This window comes from Pongo pygmaeus, chromosome 14 (genome assembly GCF_028885625.2).
Source record: "Pongo pygmaeus isolate AG05252 chromosome 14, NHGRI_mPonPyg2-v2.0_pri, whole genome shotgun sequence".
Classification (NCBI taxonomy): Eukaryota; Metazoa; Chordata; class Mammalia; order Primates; family Hominidae; genus Pongo; species Pongo pygmaeus.
The window spans coordinates 41,002,142-41,021,252 of record NC_072387.2 but is presented as its reverse complement, the minus strand read 5'-3'; the positions used below and the strand labels follow the sequence as shown (position 1 = coordinate 41,021,252).

The 19,111-nt window shown below is 39.5% G+C and overlaps 1 protein-coding gene and 1 pseudogene across 8 annotated transcripts in view; both read left to right on the top strand.

The window, feature by feature from the left end:
• N4BP2L2 (NEDD4 binding protein 2 like 2) overlaps positions 1–19,111 on the top strand; it is a 100,859-nt gene that overhangs the window by 41,924 nt on the left and 39,824 nt on the right. Inside the window, exon 7 of one of the 8 annotated variants that reach the window (XM_054446805.2) lies at positions 17,321–17,368. The exons of 4 other annotated variants lie outside the window; for them this stretch is intronic. In XM_054446805.2, coding sequence (XP_054302780.2) covers positions 17,321–17,330 — 10 coding nt within the window. In that variant the 3' untranslated portion in view covers positions 17,331–17,368. Of the gene's footprint in view, positions 1–6,159; positions 6,417–13,810; positions 13,845–17,320; positions 17,369–19,111 lie in introns of those variants that run through there. 3 more of the 8 variants (XM_063650749.1, XM_063650748.1, XM_054446804.2) reach the window with 3 other exon arrangements.
• Positions 326–885, top strand: LOC129011658 (MICOS complex subunit MIC10-like; annotated as a pseudogene).

Genomic DNA, 19,111 nt, shown 5'->3' with positions numbered 1-19,111 from the left:
GCAGGTTACCAAGAGTGTCATTTAGTGAAACCCCTCTTTTTCTTGACCAAAAGAGACCTTGTTTTCTTTGAGAAGCAGGAGTTCACTTTAATTTTTATGAACACCTTACACCACTCCCACCTAACCCTACCTACCCTAATATGGGCTGGCCTGTCAAGTCTTGGGCAAGAATAGTGATAAGATGCTATCAGGTCAGAACCCATATTGTTAGAGTAGCTGAAAGATTCAAGAGTTCTTATTTTGAACTCTTGCATGTAGAATCATTACAAGATGTCTCTTAAATGCAGTTAGAGTGAGAGGAAAGCTGGAGCTGTGGGTGGGGAACATGTGAGAGGTGGAGCTCAGCAGGAAGTGGGACCAGTGCCTGCTGGATGTGGTAGATAAGTACCGGTTTTGGATTAGGGATTGTTTTCTCACTTACCTTCTTTAAAAAAAGAATGTGGCCATTAGCCTTTGGTTCTGGCATGGGATTAGGAATGGCTTATTCCAACTGTCAGCATGATTTCCAGGTTCCATATCTTCTACATGGAAAACATGTCAAAGGACAGGAGCAGTGACCACCTGACAACATCGCAGTGGGAGGAAAAGAGAAATCATGTTTATTCCTCAGGAATACTGAAGTCATTCTTATTGTAACAGTGTTATTAGTAATGCTTTAAACTCCAGCACACTTGTTATATATTTGGAACCAAGTCTGTTTCTTGTTTTGTATTTTCTCTCTGGAAATTGTAAGGAGGTGGTCTTAAATACATTAAACAAAAATAGGAAAAAAAGCAGTTAAAATTTGATGGCATATCAGCCAGCTGACGCAATTCTTGGCACAGTCAACAAGTATCTTTGATTTTTTTTCACCAGGGCTAAGTCATCAGATATGTCAGAAGGGGTTAAAAAAAAAAAAAAATAGGTAGCTTGGTTGCATATGCCTTTTTTCAGAAGTAATATTTAAATTATGTAATAGTTGGTGTGGTGGCCCAGTCTGCCAGCTAGCACATTGCCCTTCCTGGCTGCCTCATTCAAAATTCTGGGCAGGCTGCAGTTCCCACAGGTAACCAACCACATGAAGGCAACTCTGGGGAATCAGTGGTGAGTAGTCACAGCCTCGGAGTCAAAAGGCACCGGCGGCGTGGGGTGGTTCATGCCTGTAATCCTAGCACTTTGGGAGGCTGAGGCAGGCGGATCACTTGAAGTCAGGAGTTAAGACCAGCCCTACCAATATGAAGAAACCCCGTCTCTACTGAAAATACAAAAATTACCTGGGCATGGTAGCAGACACCTGTAATCCCAGCTACTCAGGAGACTGAGGCAGGAGAATCGCTTGAACCCAGGAGGCAGAGGTTGCAATGAGCCGGGATCGCACCACTGCACTCAAGCCTGGGAAACAGAGTGAGACGCCATTAAAAAAAAAAAAAAAAAGAGGCAGCGGGCATTTGTCTGATGAGGTGCCACTGCCACTGGTATCTCCTGCTGGGTACCAGGCCAGCTCTGGCAGAGGACACATGAAAGAACAGGAACTGGATTGAGTAATCTGGACTGGCTAGTGCTATATCTGTTACTTTCCAGACCCATTTGAGTTGCCCCACGTCTGGGTGGGAAAGGTAAGAAATGCACAGCCTAGTCCTTGGGAGTATCTAGAAGAATCCAAAGGCGTTGTCCTGAAGGTACAACTTTGGGGGCTGGGGGTAGGGATTGACTGCATGGGTACTAAACAGAATAGAGGCTGGTTACTATGCTAGAGAAGGAACCTATGGGCCCTTTAGGGTGCCAGTCCTTAACCTGTTGATGGGTTACTAAGGATCCTAGAGAATATGCTGGGCTACAGGATTAGGCAGTGGCTCAGGACACTATTTGCCAAATGGTAAGAAGAATTTCAGTATTTTAACAAACTTTGAGGCCGTAAGAGTATACTGGCTGAATGTTAGCCCTTTGAAGTCTGAGACTCATGGATTCTTGAGTATCCATGGCAGTTTGTGCATAAGAAAGCTGTGCAGTTTATTCTAATTTTTTTCTGGGATAGTTAGAGTCCCAGAGAGACTGTGAGACAAGAATGCCTAATGTGAGGTGGTATTCGCTGGAACTAATTGGAAACTAGAATTTACACCCTCCATCTTTCCTGGGTACAGGGAATAGAGTGTGACCTCTCACTTGTACATGTTGAATTAACAACAGATGTGTTTCTATGTCTGCCAGTTTTAGGGAGAAGTCTGAAGACTTGTGCAGAGGAGGTGGGAGCAAAGGGACTTTGTTGAGGTTTTGGCCAGCCAGATTATTGATAGAACATAGGTCTTGAAGAACACAGCTAGGGCAGGATATTCTGCTTGGGAAAGTTATGGAAAAATGCAGAAGAAGTGTTCAAGCCAACATCTTTAGAGAACCTGGGAAACCAATTTCATTCATAGATTTCAAGGACTAGGAGCCTGGGAGTCCTGAAAGAGCATAAGAGAACAATCACGGAGGGAGGAAGGTCCAAAACCATTGTAGCAAATAGTACAAAGAATCTCTGGTGTCTTTTTCAGCCACTTGATGCTTAGGTATATTGGATCTGTTTAAAGGTACAGGCCTTAAGCAGATATTGATTAATGTAGAGATAGTAGTGACAGAGTCTTTATGTGGTTAAAATTTATGTAGAAAGTTAATTATATAGAAAATGAGACAAATACTGTACCTGGAACCCCAATTTGTATCCTTAGGAAACATGAGAAGGTATCATTGGTAATTATTCTAATGCTAGAACTGAAGTGGAAAGAGAATGTTTTGGACACCAAGCAGTAAAAAATTGAGCAGGGTAAGTTTGAGTCCATTAGAGAGCAAATTGGCTAATTGGGAGTGAGAGAGGTTACGCACATTGCTAAGTATGGCCAAACAGCAACAAAGATAGTATAGTGAATAGAATACTGCAATCACAATCAAGATACTAGGATCAGCCTGGTGCAGTGGCTCGCACCTATAATCCCAGTACTTTGGGAGGCTGAGGCATAAAGATCACCTGAGCCCAGGAGTTTGAGACCAGCCTGAGCAACATAGTGAGACCTCGTCTCTACTAAAAAATTAGCTGGGCATGGTAGCACATGCCTTTAGTGCCAGCTACTTGGAAGGCTTAGGAAGGAGAATCACTTGAGCCTGGGAGGTTGAGGCTGCAGTGAGCTGTGATCATGCCTGGGCGACAGAGTGAGACCCTGTCTCTAAAAAAAGGAAAACAAAGTAAAAAATTAGTATAATTGTTCTCAGGATGCTGCAGTTTTGTGACCCTTTACAAGTTGTTGTCCCAGTTCATGGCTCATACTGCATATAAAGATAGTACCTTTTTTTTTTCTTTTTTTTTTTTTTTTGAGACGGAGTTGCTCTGTCACCCAGGCTGGAGTGCAGTGGCGCGATCTCGGCTCACTGCAAGCTCCGACTCCCAGGTTCACGCCATTCTCCTGCCTCAGCTTCCCGAGTAGCTGGGACTACAGGCGCCCACCACCATGCCCAGCTAATTTTTTGTGTTTTTTTAGTAGAGATGGGGTTTCACCGTGTTAGCCAGGATGGTCTCGATCTCCTGACTTCGTGATCTGCACGCTTCGGCCTCCCAAAGTGCTAGGATTACAGGCTTGAGCCGCCGCACCCGGCCTAAAGATAGCACTTTTTTGTTTTCTCCTGTGAATACTGTGAATGCGGTGCTATTTATGGATATTCTGGATTCTGTCAAAAATAGTAAACATCTTATTGGTTTCTATTTGATGGTATTTAACATGCTAAGAAAAAAATGGAGTATTAGGGCTAAAAGGGATTTACAGGATATCTCCTACAAATCTCACATTTTATTTTTATTTTTTAATTTTTTAGACCGAGTCTCACTCTGTTGCCCAGGTTAGAGTGGAGTGACGCGATCTCGGCTCACTGCAACCTCCGCCGCCCAGGTTCAAGAGATTCTCATGCCTCAGCCACTTGAGTAGCTGGGATTACAGGCGTACACCACCACTCCCAGATAATTTTTTTTTTTTATTTTTTATTTTTAGTAGACATGGTGTTTCCCCATGTTAGCAGGCTGTTCTCAAACTCCCGGCCTCAAGTGATCCACCCACCTCAGCCTCCCAAAGTGCTGGGATTAAAGGCGTGAGCCACCACTCCTGGCCAAATCTCACATTTTATAGATGAGGAAAGCGAAATCCAAAGAGATAAAATAACTTACTGCTTACAGTCAGTCAGTAGAAGGACTAGGACTAGCATCCAGGACACCTGTCTTTTAGTCATTTCCTTGCTGTCCCAAAAATCTAAGTATTATAGTGAATAACATTAGCTTGCAGGTTTTAATAGTTCATCAATAAATCTGAATCCTTGTCAGTTGCCATGCTGGCTACCCAGAAAATTTCAGGCAGTTATATACCTCAGGCAGTTATATGAAGGTTTATTTCCTTCTTATACATTAAGAATAGTGTGAAACATGATTGAAAATACACTGTTTTAGTCTCTTGATTTTGTGTCCACTTTCAACATTTTAATATGAAACCTTGACAGAGACTTTCCTGTAATTTTGGTCTTGAGGGGCGGGGGAACTCATCCAACTCACAGTACCCAGCAGTCTTGAGTTCTTCAGATAGGAATAAAGAAATGAGAAGTTATATAATTTTTGTTGAATGGGTATGGTGATGTTGGCAAATGATTAAGCCTAAGAAAAACTGTTTGTGTACCAGTTTAAACCATGAATGTACTGTAAATAGGTTTTGTTGTTGTTGTTGTTGTTATTTTTACACCACTGAGAGTCAACACTTAATTCTTGGACATGTGCAACATAATGATGCACAAATAGATAGAGGCATGAGAACTGCATCAAAGAAGTCAGGCCTGAAGGACAGCCAGAAAATGGATGTGAGCTATCTCTTAAAAAAAGGAAAAAGAGACTGGGCACAGTGGCTCAAACCTGTAATCCCAGCACTTTGGGAGGCTGAGGCGGGTGGATCACCTGAGGTCAGGAGTTCGAGAGCAGCCTGGCCAACATGGTGAAACCCCATCTCTACTAAAAATACAAAAAAATAGCTGGGCGTGGTGGCAGGCACCTGTAATCCCAGCTACCCAGGAGGGTGAGGCAGGAGAATCACTTGAACTCAGGAGGCGGAGGCTACGGTGAGCTGAGATTGTACCACAGAACTGCAGCCTGGGCGATAGAGTGAGTGAGACTCTGTCTCAAAAAAAAAAAAACAAAAAGAAAAGCTACAAAACATTCACACATTTTGTTGTTTTCTATGTCTCTGTATAAATGATGAGCTTTAAAGTTAATCCTCAATTTTAAATATACGAAATTTTTAATTTGTACTTTTGATACCATGCACTTTTGGAAATTTTTTATTTTTTGAGAGCATGATACTTATTTCTTATGCTCATGTTTGAAAAGGTTTAGAAATGTGGTTGCTAAATTTGTTTTAAAATAACTGTGACTGTTTTACCTGTGTCCAACATGTTGAGAATTCAAAAAGTAGTAAATTGGGCTCTCTTAATAGTGCGCCTGTTACTAATGGAATTTACTTAAAAAGTAAGTTTGCCATATGAAAGAGAATATCCTTTTCAAGCATAACATACAAATGAATTTTCATCTTAAATATATTAACTTCTGATAAGAAAACAGATGCTAGGCCTAAAGATATTTGCTACATAGGAAAAATGATTTTTAAAAAATTTGTCTGGGGTGCCTGTAGTCCCAGCTACTCGGGAGGCTGAGGCAGGGGAATGGCTTGAACCTGGGAGGCGGAGCTTGCAGTGAGCGGAGATTGCGCCACCGCACTCCCGCCTGAGCAACAAAGCGAGACTCCGTCTCAAAAAAAAAAAAAAAAAAAAAAATTGGTGTTTTGGGATGTGTAAAAAATAATATCTTTTAAAAGTGCTAAATCCTAAGTTCATAAGAGTGATGCACATATGAAATTATGCACAGATGTCATCTATCTCATTTCAGGCTTAGGACAAGAAGCAAAATTAAACAAGTTACGTAATATAACGTTTTTCTTTTCTGATAGTTTTCAGAAAGTCATTTGTTGCTTTTCAAGTTGTCAGAGTTAGGCCTTTGTGGGGAATATATGAAAAGACTTTTCTTACAAAGTAAATCTTTTTTCTATGTATGCAAATTCCATAATAACTCACCAGTTCAATTAGGAAGAGCTTCTGGTGAATAAATATACTTTTTTCGGCCAGGTGCGGTGGCTCATGCCTGTAATCCCAGCACTTTGGGATGCCGAAGCGGGTGGATCACGAAGTCAGGAGATCGAGACCATCCTGGCCAACATGGTGAAATCCTGTCTGTACTAAAATACAAAAAATTACCTGGGCGTGGTGGCACGTGCCTATAGTCCCAGCTACTTGGGAGGCTGAGGCAGGGGAATCGCTTGAACCCGGGAGGCGGAGGTTGCAGTGAGCCGAGATTCCGCCACTGCACTCCAGCCTGGGCGACATAGTGAGACTCCGTCTCAAAAAAAAAAAAAATATATATATATATATATATAGTTTATATATAGTATATATAGTTTATATAGTTTTTTCAGTTTTTATTATTATAAAAACTGTTGATTATTGACATAACTGCTTTATAGCCTAGAGTTCTTTTGGTGTGACCAGCCCATCAAAAGGCATTATTTATAATTTCAAATTACTAGAATTTTTCTACATCCACAGAAATTATTTTCCCTTTTTGTGTTTCATCTACTTAGTATAACAGGAGCAGGATAAGTCAAAGTAATAATGGTAATGCTGAGATCTGTGAACGTTTGTAATTTATCATGAGCATGTAATAGTTTTATAATATATGTAAAATATGCATGGTAAGCATGATGAAAAATATTGCAATAAACATGCAGGAAGAGTCATTTGAGACCTCCTCCCAGATAGCAAAAAATTACCACCCTGCCCCTTTTCCCTTCAAAATCTCAGAACTATGGATTTTCTCTGGGTTCTATTTCAGTTTTTTCTTTTCAGGTTGAGAGCCACTGTATAAGTCTGTCTTAAACCTTGGAGGCATTAGTAGGTCTCAAGGCTCCTGAAAAAAGTGTTTTTTTGCTTTAATCTGGGTGAAAAATGAGGATTTACTCTAATTACAAAACTAAACATTGTATTTCCAGCCATTTGTGTAAGTCAGGGATCCCTAACCCCTGGAACTTGGACCTGGCCTGTTAGGAACTGGGCTGCACAGCAGGAGGTGAACGGTGGGCAAATGAGCATTACTGCCTGAGCTCTGCCTCCTGTCAGATCAGCGGTGGCATTAGATTCTCATAGGAGCACAAACTCTATTGTGAACTGTGCATGTCAGGGATCTAGGTTGCTGCACTCCTTATGGGAATCTAACTAATACCTGATCATCTGAGGTGGAACAGTTTCATCTCCGAAACCACCCCCAAAAAGGCTGGGGACTGCTTGTGTAAGTCACCAAATACTCAGATAAAAACAATAGCTTCGGCCAGGCGCAGTGGCTCACGCCTGTAATGCCAGCACTTTGGGAGGCTGGGGCGGGTGGATCACCTAAGGTCAGGAGTTGAAGACGAGCCTGGTCAACATAGTGAAACCTAGTCTCTACTAAAAATACAAAAATTAGCCAGGCATGGTGACAGGTGCCTGTAATCCCAGCTACTCGGGAGGCTGAGGCAGGAGAATTGCTTGAACCTGGGAGACAGAGGTTGCAGTGAGCCCAGATCGCGCCACTGCACTCCAGCCTGGGTGACGAGAGCAAAACTCCATCTCCAAAACAAACAAACAAACAAAACAGTAGCTTCCACTGCCCACCTAGTGGGTAAAATTATTCATTCAACGGCACCTACTATGTCACAGGCGCTGTCCTATGTAATAGTAGGCAGACAAAACTTCACAAGTCGAAGATGACAAGTAAATTATATGGATGTTAGAAGGTGATAAGTATTAAGGAGGAAAAGGAGGAGGAGGAGGAGAAAGAGTGCTTTGCCCAGGGTAAGATTATGTGTGTAGGGGAGGGGGATGGAGGGGAACTGGTTGCAGTGTTAAACAAGGTGGGGGTCAATATGGGCTTTACCTGAGAAGGTGACATTTGAGCATCTTAGTTGTCCTAATTTTGGTTTAAACAATTATTAAGAGAATTATTGCACAGCATAAAATCTAAGCCTGATTTTTTTTAGTGTTTATTATATGATAACAAAATTATATTTAGCTGTACATTTTTCTTAGTGAGCAGCAGGTATCTGTGAAGCAATGTTGTCAATGTATTGTGTTATTTCTTAGCATTGGAAATGAACTGCAAGTATTTTTTTTTTTTAATCAGGAGGGAAATTGACCAAATCTTGGTGATTAAACTAGATTTGTAATATTACAGGATGAACCTTTTGATAGAATTGGAGTTAATGTTAGAATATTGAACCAATTTACCTTGTTAATCATAGTTTATATGCACACAGCAGTGTGATCTTGTCAAGGGGAAATAAAAACTCTTTTCCGTATTTGAAGCAATCACATTGAAGTAATGAGAAGGTGTTAGAAGATTTGAAAATTATCTAGTTCCTTTGAGGAATTTAAGTTTCAGGAAAATGATGTTTTTATAATCTGTATTCTTAAAATATATGCTGCTTGATCTCCATACATTTTTTAAAAATTTGGCTAAGGATAAATATAATGAAGTTAGTTTATTTAAGGATAAGGTAGATGTTAACTTAGGACTTAGCAGTTATTGTTATTACTGGCAATAATAAACTTTAAAGCACTATTATCTCAAAGTAAAAACAGCGTACATGACAGAAACGGAAAAATTCAACACATCACACTATAGTTCAAATTGGAATTATTCTAATTCATAGCTGATGAGAATGTAGTGAAGTCATCAAATCAGAAAGTCACCAAATAAACTTTTTTAGAATCTGGGAGTTAATAATTATTGTTAAGCCTTGTTAGCTAGGACTGAATTTGCACACAGGGTATTTCTGTTACAGAATATGTTTGTTTGTTTGTTTGTTTTGAGACAGAGTCTTGCTCTGTCACCCAGGCTGGAGTGCAGTGGTGCAATCTCAGCTCACTGCAACCTCCACCTCCCAGGTTCAAGAGATTCTCCTGTGTCCATCTCCTGAATAGCTGAGATTGCAGGTGTGTGCCACCATGAGTTTATGTTTGTTAATCAAAGTTTATACTCAATATATAGGTGGATTTATTCTAAAGTGGAGCTTAAATATTGAGAAAACTTTAAACACATTGATTTGTATATTTTCTTTTTTTGCCTAATTTCTTTACTGAAGAAAATATTTGTAGTGCATTTATTTATTTTTTCTATTACAAAAGTAGCACATTCACCACACGGATAATCACAAAGAAACCAACCCCTAAAATTTACCACCATTAACATTGTGTATATTCCTGTCTTTCTAAACATGTATATGCATATATGTTTAAATATATAAATATACAAACGCATATACACACCTTTATTAAAATTGTGGGATGATAATTTATAATTTAAATGTATAATTTTATTTTATTTTCATTTCAACTTGTATTTTAGTTACAAGGAGTACATGTGCAGATTGAGTACATGGGAATATTGTGTGATGCTGAGGTTAGGAGTATGGATTCTGTCACCTAGGTCGTAAGCATTGTACTCACTACCCATCCTCATCCCTCCACCCTCTAGTAGTCCACAGTGTCTCTTGTTTCCATATTTATATCTATGTGTGCCCAGTGTTTAGCTCCAATTTATAAGTGAGAACATGCAGTATTTGGTTTTCTCTTCCTGCACTAGTTTGTTTAGGATTATGGCCTCCAGCTCCATCCATGTTACTTCAAAGGACATAATCTCATTCTTTTTATGGCTGCCCAGTATTCCATGTTGTATATATACCACATTTTCTGAATCCAACCTAACGTAGCTGTATAGTATAATGGTACAGAACATAAAATTTGCAATCAGAGAAACTTGGGTTTAAGCCTAGTTCCATGTATTTATTAATTATGCAAACTAGGCCTCTATTTCTTTATCTGTTAAATGGGGATGATGATAGTACACCTCTTATTAGTCTGGCGTGGTGGCACACACCTGTAATCCCAGCTACTTGGGAGGCTGAGGCAGGAGAACCACTTGAACCCGGGAGGTGGAGGTTTCAATGAGCCAAGATTGCACTGTTGCACTCCAGCCTGGGCAACAAGAGCGAAAACTCCGTTAAAAAAAATAATAATAAATTTTAGTTAATATAGTAAGCATTATTCAGAAAAATAGCTTGTAAAAATGCTCACAACGTAGTGAAATAAAAATAAATGATTCATATTTCCTATATGCCTGCTATGGGGAAGATATTTGTTATATATAAAATCTCACCTAATCCTACGATAACCTCTTTCTTTTTTCCTTTTTTTTTTGAGACGGAGTCGCGCTCTGTTGCCCAGGCTGGAGTGCGGTGGCGCGATCTTGGCTCACTGCAACCTCTTCTTCCTGGGTTCAAGTGATTCTCCTGCCTCAGCCTCCCGAGTAGCTGGGATTACAGGCGCATGCCACCACGCCTGGCCTGAATATTTTATCTTCTACTTTTTTTTTTTTTTAAAGACAGGGTCTCACTCTGACTGGAGTGCAGTGGTGCGATCACGGCTCATTGCAGCCTCAACCTCCCTGGGCTCAGGTGATCCTTCTACCTCTGCCTCCCAAATAGCTGAGACCACAGGTACATGCCACCATGCCCAGATAATTTTTATACTTTTTTGGTAGAGATGGGATTTCACCATTTTGCCCAGGCTGGTCTTAAACTTCTGGGCTCAAGCAATCCTCTTGCCTCAGCATCCTGAGTAGCTGGAACTACAGGCATATATCACCAAACTGGCTGTAGTCTCTGGCGATTTTTAAAATTGTTTTAGTGATGGGGTCTCACCATGTTACCTAGGCTGGTCTGGAAATCCTGGCCTCATGTGATCCTTCTTCCTCAGCCTGCTGAGTAGCTGGGATTACAGGTGTGGGCCACTGTGCCTGGCTTCTTTAATTTCTTGCTTGCTTTCTTTTTATTTATTTGTTTTTGAGATGGAGTCTCGTTCTGTAGCCCAGGCTGGAGTGCAATGGCGAGATCTCGGCTCACTGTAACCTCCATCTTCCGAGTTCAAACATTCTCCTGCCTCAGCCTTCCGAGTAGCTGGGACTACAGGTGCATGCCACCACACCTGGCTAATTTTTTGTATTTTTAGTAGAGACATGGTTTCACCGTGTTATCCAGGATGGTCTCGATCTGCTGACCTCGTGATCTGCCTGCCTCTGCCTCCCAAAGTGCTGGGATTACAGGTGGGAGCCACCACACTTAGCCAGTTTATTTTTATTATTATTATTATTTACTTTTTTTTTTTTTGAGACGAGGTCTTGCTCTGTCACCCAGGTTGGAGTGCAGTGGCGCAATTTCAGCTCACTGCAACCTTTGCCTCCCGGGTTCAAGCGATTCTCTTGCCTCAGCCTCCTGAGCAGCTGGGACCACAGGTGCAAGCCTCCACACCCAGATAATTTTTGTATTTTTAGTAGAGATGGGGTTTCACCATGTTGGCCAAGCTGGTCTTGAACTCCCAACCTCAGGTGATCCACCCGCCTCATCCCCCTAAAGTGCTGGGATTACAGGCGTGAGCCACCACACCCGGCCCAGTTTATTATTTTTAATAGTTTTTAATTACATTCCTATGAATTTTCTATGTATAAGATCCTATTATCTGCAAATAGACATGTTTTACTTCTTTCTTTCCAATTTGTATTTTAGAATTTTTTTTCTTGCCTAATCACCTCTGGTGTAATGTTGAATAGAAATGGTGAGAGTATACATTCTTGTAGTCTTTTCTCTGATCTTCAGGGTGAAATATTTAGCCTTTCACCATTAAGTATGATGAATGTGGAGTTTTCATACATGTTTTATATCAGATTGGGGAGCTTCGTTTCTGTTCCTAGTTTATTTTGATTTAGGTGTTTGTTTGTTTGTTTGAGATGACATCTCTGTTCCCCAGGCTGGAGTGCAGTGGCATAATCTTGGTTCACCGCAACCTCTGCCTCCCAGGCTCAAGCAACACTTCCACCTCAGCCTCCTGAGTGGCTCAGACTACAGGCCCACATCACCACACTCAGCTAACTTTTTAATATTTTTGTAGAGACAAGGTCTCACTGTATTGCCCAGATTGGTCTTGAACTCCTAGGCTCAACTGATCCTCCCACCTTGGCCTCCCAAAGTGCTGGGATTACAGGTGTGAGCCACCATGCCCAGCTCTTAGTTTTCTTCCTGTTTCTAGTTTGTTAAGGGTTTCTGTCATGACAGAATGTTAGATTTTGCCCATGTTTTTTCTGCATCTTTTGAGATGATGATGTGGTTTTTATCCTTTGTTCTACTGATATGGTTTATTACATTAATTGAATTTTGGATGTTAAACTAACTTTGCTTTCCTGAGATAACATCACATTTGGTCACAGAGTGTAATCATTTTTTTTTATGTAGCTAGATTTAGTCTGCTATTTTTTTGAGGTTCTGCATCCATATTCATAGGAAATATTGGTTTGTATATTTCTGTTTTTGTGTGATGTTTTTGGTTTTGATATCAAGGTGATACTGGCCTCATAGGCTAAATTGGGAAGTATTCCTTCCTCTTCTATTTTTAGAAGAGTTTCTTAAGAATTGATATTCTTCACTAAATGTTTGATAGCGTTCACCAATGAAGCCATCTGGGCCTGGGCTTTTTTGTGTGTGAAGTTCTTAACATCTTTTAAAATCTAGTTTACCTGCTTTTCCAGCTGTTCTTCATTTACTTCAGGAACTCTTCTGATTTCCTTTATGTGTGGGTAAAAAGTAAATGACTTTAATCTTATTTGACAAGAATAATAATCATGTTATACCATTTTCAATAACAAAATAACAAGGAAGGTGAGAATAAAGGAAGGAAAGAAAACAAATGACATATTTCTAGTGAAATTTTTTGAGGTTAGCCTGTGACTATAATAAAATTATTTTGTAGCAGCGTACCAAGATGTCAGTTTGCACAGCTCTGTAGAAAACAACTATTTTGTAAGTTGAAAATTTTCTGCATTCTAAGTATTCTTTATAAATGTGTTCTTATGCTTTTAATTTTATGGCTAAAGGCTATTCATATTGTGGCAATAATTTAGTTATGAGGTTATCTAAGTAGAAATAATTCAACATATTCTAACAGTATTTCATATACTTAAGATGAAGGCAAGATTGTATTTTCTAGCTATTTTTTAAAAAGAATTACAGCCGGGCATGGTGGCTCACACCTGTTTTCCCAGCACTTTGGGAGACTGAGGCTCGCAGATCACTTGAGGTCAGGAGTTCGAGAACAGCCTGGCCAACATGGTGAAAACCCATCTCTACCAAAAATACAAAAATTAGCTGGGTGTGGTGGCGCTGTGCCAGTAATCCCAGCTACTTGGGAGGCTGAGGCAGGAGGATCCTTTGAACCTGGGAGGTGGAGGTTGCAGTGAGCCGAGATGGCGTCATTGCACTCCAGTCTGGGCAACAAGAGTGGAACTCTGTCTCAAAAAAAAAAAAAAAAAAAACTACCCTAGATCCATTTTTAAGAAGAAAATGACTTTATTAAAGATGAAAAGTCTTTAGCTATATTTTTTCAAGTTATATGTTTGCAGTTAAATGCAACTAATAGCACATGAGACTGTTTTTCTTAGTTTTAATTTATTTTTTATATATTTATTTTTTGAGTCAGGGTCTTGCTCTGTCGCCCAGCCTGCAGTGCAGTAGCATGATCTCGGCTCGCTGCAGCCTTGACCTCCTAGGCTCAAGCAATCCTCCCACCTCAGTTCACCCTCTAGTAACTAGGACTACAGACGTGCGCCACCACACCTGGCTAATATTTGTATTTTTTGTAGAGATGGGGTTTTGCCATAATGCCCAGGCTGGTCTCAAACTCTTGGACTCAAACTCTTGGACTCAAACTCTTGGCAGAAGCACTCCTTTTGCCTTGGCCTCCTGAAGTGCTTGGATTATGTAAGTTGTAAACCACTGGGCCTGGCCCCGAATGGTTTTTCTTTTCTTTCTTTTTTTTTTTTTCCTTTTTTAGATGGAGTTTCGCTCTTGTTGCCCAGGCTGGAGTGCGATGGCGTGATCCTGACTCACTGCAATCTCTGCCTCCTGGGTTCAAGCGATTCTCCTGCCTTAGCCTCCCGAGTAGCTGGAATTAACGGGCGCGCACCACCACACCTGGCTAATTCTGTATTGGTTGTCTTAGACAAAGACTTACACAACTCCTAAAAGTGAGCCTGGTAGTATCATTCCCATATTGTAAATGTATTATGTAATAGTGAGGGGTGTTAGCAAAAAAAACAAAACAAAACAGAAAACTGTAGCACAAAATTACTAAATTATTATTTTAGAAATTAATTTTTTAAAAGTAAAAAGTAATCATGCAATGCTATTATCCATTCCTGCTGTACCCCCATACAGTAAGTATAAATAAAGATCATCTGCCATGTTCCTGTCTTTCACCATGTGTTAGTCTGGATGCCAAGATGTGCTGAAATTTAGTGATGTACAACCTACAAAAATCAATTGTATTTTTATACACTAACTAGTTTTACTAAGTAGTTATAGCAGGAAATATTCTGAAGCTTACCTTAATAGCTTTAACAAGGAAATTTTAGATAAGAATATAGGGGTTAAAATAGGTTGAAGAGAAATATTCTGTTCATCAAAGGCCACCTGCATTTTTTTTCTTTTTTGAAAGTGAGATGGCACTTCTCTGTCCTTATTTGTAGCATGTGAACTTGACTTAGTTTTCCAGTTGCCCTGATAGATTTGCTTTGCCCATCTACATTTTCCCACAGTACTTGTCTTCAGTTGAACCCATTTGTGAAAATACTAGTTGTGAATTATAGCCTCTGGCTGAGTGTAAGAAGAGGGTTTCCCAAGTTAAGATTTCGTTTGACTAATAAACATTAGCGCTGGGCTGTAAGTAAACTAATGGACCAAATATAATGGCTACTGCTTCAGACATCAATGTTTAAGTTTACCACATTAGTGAAATAATTGGATGAAAATTCATAGACATTTAAAAGTAATTGAATTTGGAACACACTAGAATTTAAAAAGTCTGAATAAGTATGTCTTAGTTTGAAATACAAACAAACTAGTAGTAGATAGAATCAAAACCAACCCAAAAGGTAATATTGTCATATGAAATTAGTGTAAGAGAAATTTAAATTTTGTAGCCAAAACAAAACACCTAAACATTCTTAACAGATGAAATAACATGAAAACTTTTACAAAATTATGTCTTAGTTTTGTAATCTTTCCTGTTATTCTCTGGGATTCAGAGTAGAAGCAGTCTTTTTCTCTTTCACCTACTGATAGGAAAACTATATGAAATATGACTGTAAAGAGTCTAAGACCAGGCACAGTGGCTCACGCCTGTAATCACAGCACTTTGGGAGGCTGAGGTGGGAGGATCACTTGAGGTTAGGAGTTTGAGACCAGCCTGGCCAACATGGTGAAACTCTGTCTCTACTAAAAATACAAAAATACAAAAAAAAAAAAAAAAAATTAGCTGGGCATGTAGTCCCAGCTCCTTAGGAGGCTGAAGTGGGAGGATCACTTGAACCCAGGAGGCAGAGATTGAGGTGAGCCGAGGTGGCACTACTGTACTCCAGCCTGGGCGACAAAGTGAGACTCTGTCTCAAACAAGTCTAATTACAAGTAATCAATTTAATTATAATCACACTAGGTATGTAAACCCCACTATAACAATTCATTGTATACAGTCAGCTAAAATAAAATAACCTGGTAAAACAACTAAACCTAGTATGAATAAAAATTTATTTAACAGATAACTATTTATCACCCATTATGAATCAGGCATTGGCTAGCATCCTGGAGGGTATTGCTTAAGTTTTGTATGTCTTTTATTGACATTTTACATGCAATATTTAAGACATACAAAAAAGATAAGCATAAGCCAATGGTGTTCATTTATTCGTAGGCCAGCTACAAATATAGTTGAAAGCCCCCATGTACCATATACCCTGGAAGATATAGCAACAGAGCTCTGAAGGTTTAAATTATATATATTTACATGAATATATATTTAAATTTTGAACTGTAGAACACTGTAAAATTCATTACACAAAACAAAGACAGTGTAGGCAATATTTGCGTCTAGTTCCCAAGGCTAGAATATGACAGGGTCACCATCTGCATTCAGATAATAAGTTCCAGAAACTGGACTAGACTGAGTCAGGTATTTACAGAATAAGAGTTTGAATAATAGTCAATAAGGAAAGCTAAACAAAAACCAGGAAAACTGGCCCTGAAAATAAGATTTGTGGTGTGAATTAAAGCCATGATCTTGTAAGCCAGAACCAGAGGCTTACCCCTTTTTTGAATCATGGACTACTTTCAAAACCCAATGAAATAGTTCCTCTGCCTATAAACAGTCCTTGTAATAGTCCCTCTTCCATTAAAATTACATACATGTACATACATATACTATTCAATTTGGGGGAGTTCAAAGATCCTCTGAAGTCTTGAATATCTGTAAGTGAATACTGGTAGTCAGCTTGGGGTGGAGAGAAAGTGATTTGAGTTAGAGACTAAGTAATGTGAATGAGTCTGAGACTACTTTATAAGGTGAAAGTAGGATGACAGTGTCAATCAGTGACCTTCAAACTAGTCCACAGAAGAGTTTAGGAGCCATTGCAGGCAGATAGTGGGAGGCTGTGTAAGTGGAGCTTTGACTATGCCCTCTCTTCAACCAGAACACTTCCCTCCACTTTCACTTGTTTATATATGTGGATTTCATTTAAAATTTTGATTAATAGATGTGTTTTAATCCTAAAGATATTTAGGGGACTTTTAAAGGCAGAACACAATCTAAAAAGTGCAATCTTTCTTTTTTTTTTTCTTTTTGAGACAGAGTCTCACTCTTGCTGAGGCTGGAGTGCAGTGGTGTGATCTTGGCTCGCTGCAACCTTTGCCTCCTGGGTTCAGGCGATTCTCCGGCCTCAGCCTCCCGAGTAGCTGGGGTTAAAGGCATGCACCACCATTCCTGGCTAATTTTTGTATTTTTAGTAGAGAAGGAGTTTCACCATATTGGCCAGGCTGGTCTTGAACTCCTGACCTCAAGTGATCTGCCCTCCTCAGCCTCCCAAAGTGCTGGGATTATAGGTGTGAGTCACCGTGCCTGGCCTAAAAATTCCAATCTTTAGGTTCAGAAAACCTTTCTGAGTTCTATTAACTATACAGTCTTGGAGAAATCACACTCTATGAGTTCTTCAGTCTATAAAATGAAAATAATAGTAGCACAGTTGTGGATTTGAACAAGATGATGTTTATGAAAGCACTTTAAAAGTTGTGAAGCACAATCTAAATGTTATTTCCATTTTCAGGTGTGACTGAAGAAATATCAAATGTTTCCTAGTAAGACAGCAACTCAGGTGAGATGGAAACTCCAAGTAATGATATAATGGATCTAGCGTCTGATTTTCAAAGATTAAAATTATGTATAAAAAAGTCTCTTCATTGTTGAAGAGACTTTAAATATGATGCCATCCAACTAACTAGTAAGTGCTTGAGTTCTCACTAAAATTCCCTGTCAAGTGGACTTTTAATCTGGACTCTTTATCTGATATTACTTTCCTTCTGCCTGGATTTCACTCTTTACAATTGCATTAAATGAGGTTCTCCAGGTCAAATCTCTGTTGTTTCTTTGAAAATAAATATATTTATTTTGCTCCCCTCCATGAACAATATTGTCAATAGATATAGAATAGTAGGTTGACAGTTCTTTTCTCTCATTACACTGAAATTATTCCACTGTCTTCTTCCTCAGTTGTTTCTGATAAGAAGTCAGCTAGAAGTCTAATTGTTGTTCCTGTGAAGATAGCCTGTCATTTTCTGGCTGATTTTAAGGCCTTCCCTTTGACTTTAATGTTTTGAAGTTTCATTATAATGTGTCTAGGTGAGGATTTTTTGTGTCTTTATCCTATTTTGGATTTGCTGCATTTTTTTTTTTTTTGAATCTGTGGAATGGTGTATCTCATCAGTTTTGGAAATTTATCAGTGATAAATCTCTTCAAACATTGACTCTGTCTTATTTTCTCCTCTCTCTCTCTCTCTCAGTCTGTGTCTCTGTCTCTCTCTCCGTCTCTCCCTGCACTTCCCTTCTACTGAGGCTCCGGTTATATGTATGTTGATCTTCTCATTCTCCCTTCTGTCTCTTAATCTTCATATTTTTATCATTTTATTCTTATTGCTGCTTTCTGGATATTTTCTGCAGATGTCTTTTTCCGTTTACTAATTCTTCCGTTACCTGTCCTTAACTCATGACATTGTTTGTTGACAAGGTTTTTTTCAGTAATTAATATTTTTTCATATTTATACATTTTGGGGATCCTTTTACTTTTTCTTTTTTTTTTTTTTTTTACTTCTGAAGAAAAAACAAAATTTCATTGTTTTAATAATTACTGGCGGGGCGCAGTGGCTCACGCCTATAATCCCAGCGCTTTGGGAGGTCAAGGCGGGCAGATCACGAGGTCAGGAGATCAAGACCATCCTGGCTAACACAGTGAAACCCCATCTCTACTAAAAATACAAAAACAAAAAAAAAACAAAATTAGCTGGGTGTGGTGGCGGGCACCTGTAGTCCCAGCTACTCAGGAGGCTGAGGTGGGAGAATGGCATGAACCCAGGAGGTGGAGCTTGCAGTGAGCTGAGATCACGCCACTGCACTCCAGCCTGGGTGACAGAGTCAGACTGCATCTCAAAAAATAAATAATAAATAAATAATAAATAATTACTTCAAGATATGAAAACATTGATAACTAGATTTCCTTCACATATTTATCTTGGCATGTAGAGTACATATGGCCTATGTTACCTTTTCAATAATATCATAACGTTCTTTTTTATTTTTTTTTTTTGAGACAAAGTTTTGCTCTTGTTGTCCAGGCTGAAGTGCAGTGGCGTGATCTTGGCTCACTGCAACCTCTGCCTTCTGAGTTCAAGTGATTCTCCTGCCTCAGCCTCCTGAGTAGCTGGGATTATAGGCACCCACCATCACTCCCAACTAATTTCTTTTTTGTATTGTTAGTAGAGATAGCATTTCACCATGTTGGCCAGGCTGGTCTCAAACTCCTGACCTCAGGTGATCCATCCACCTCGGCCTCCCAAAGTGCTGA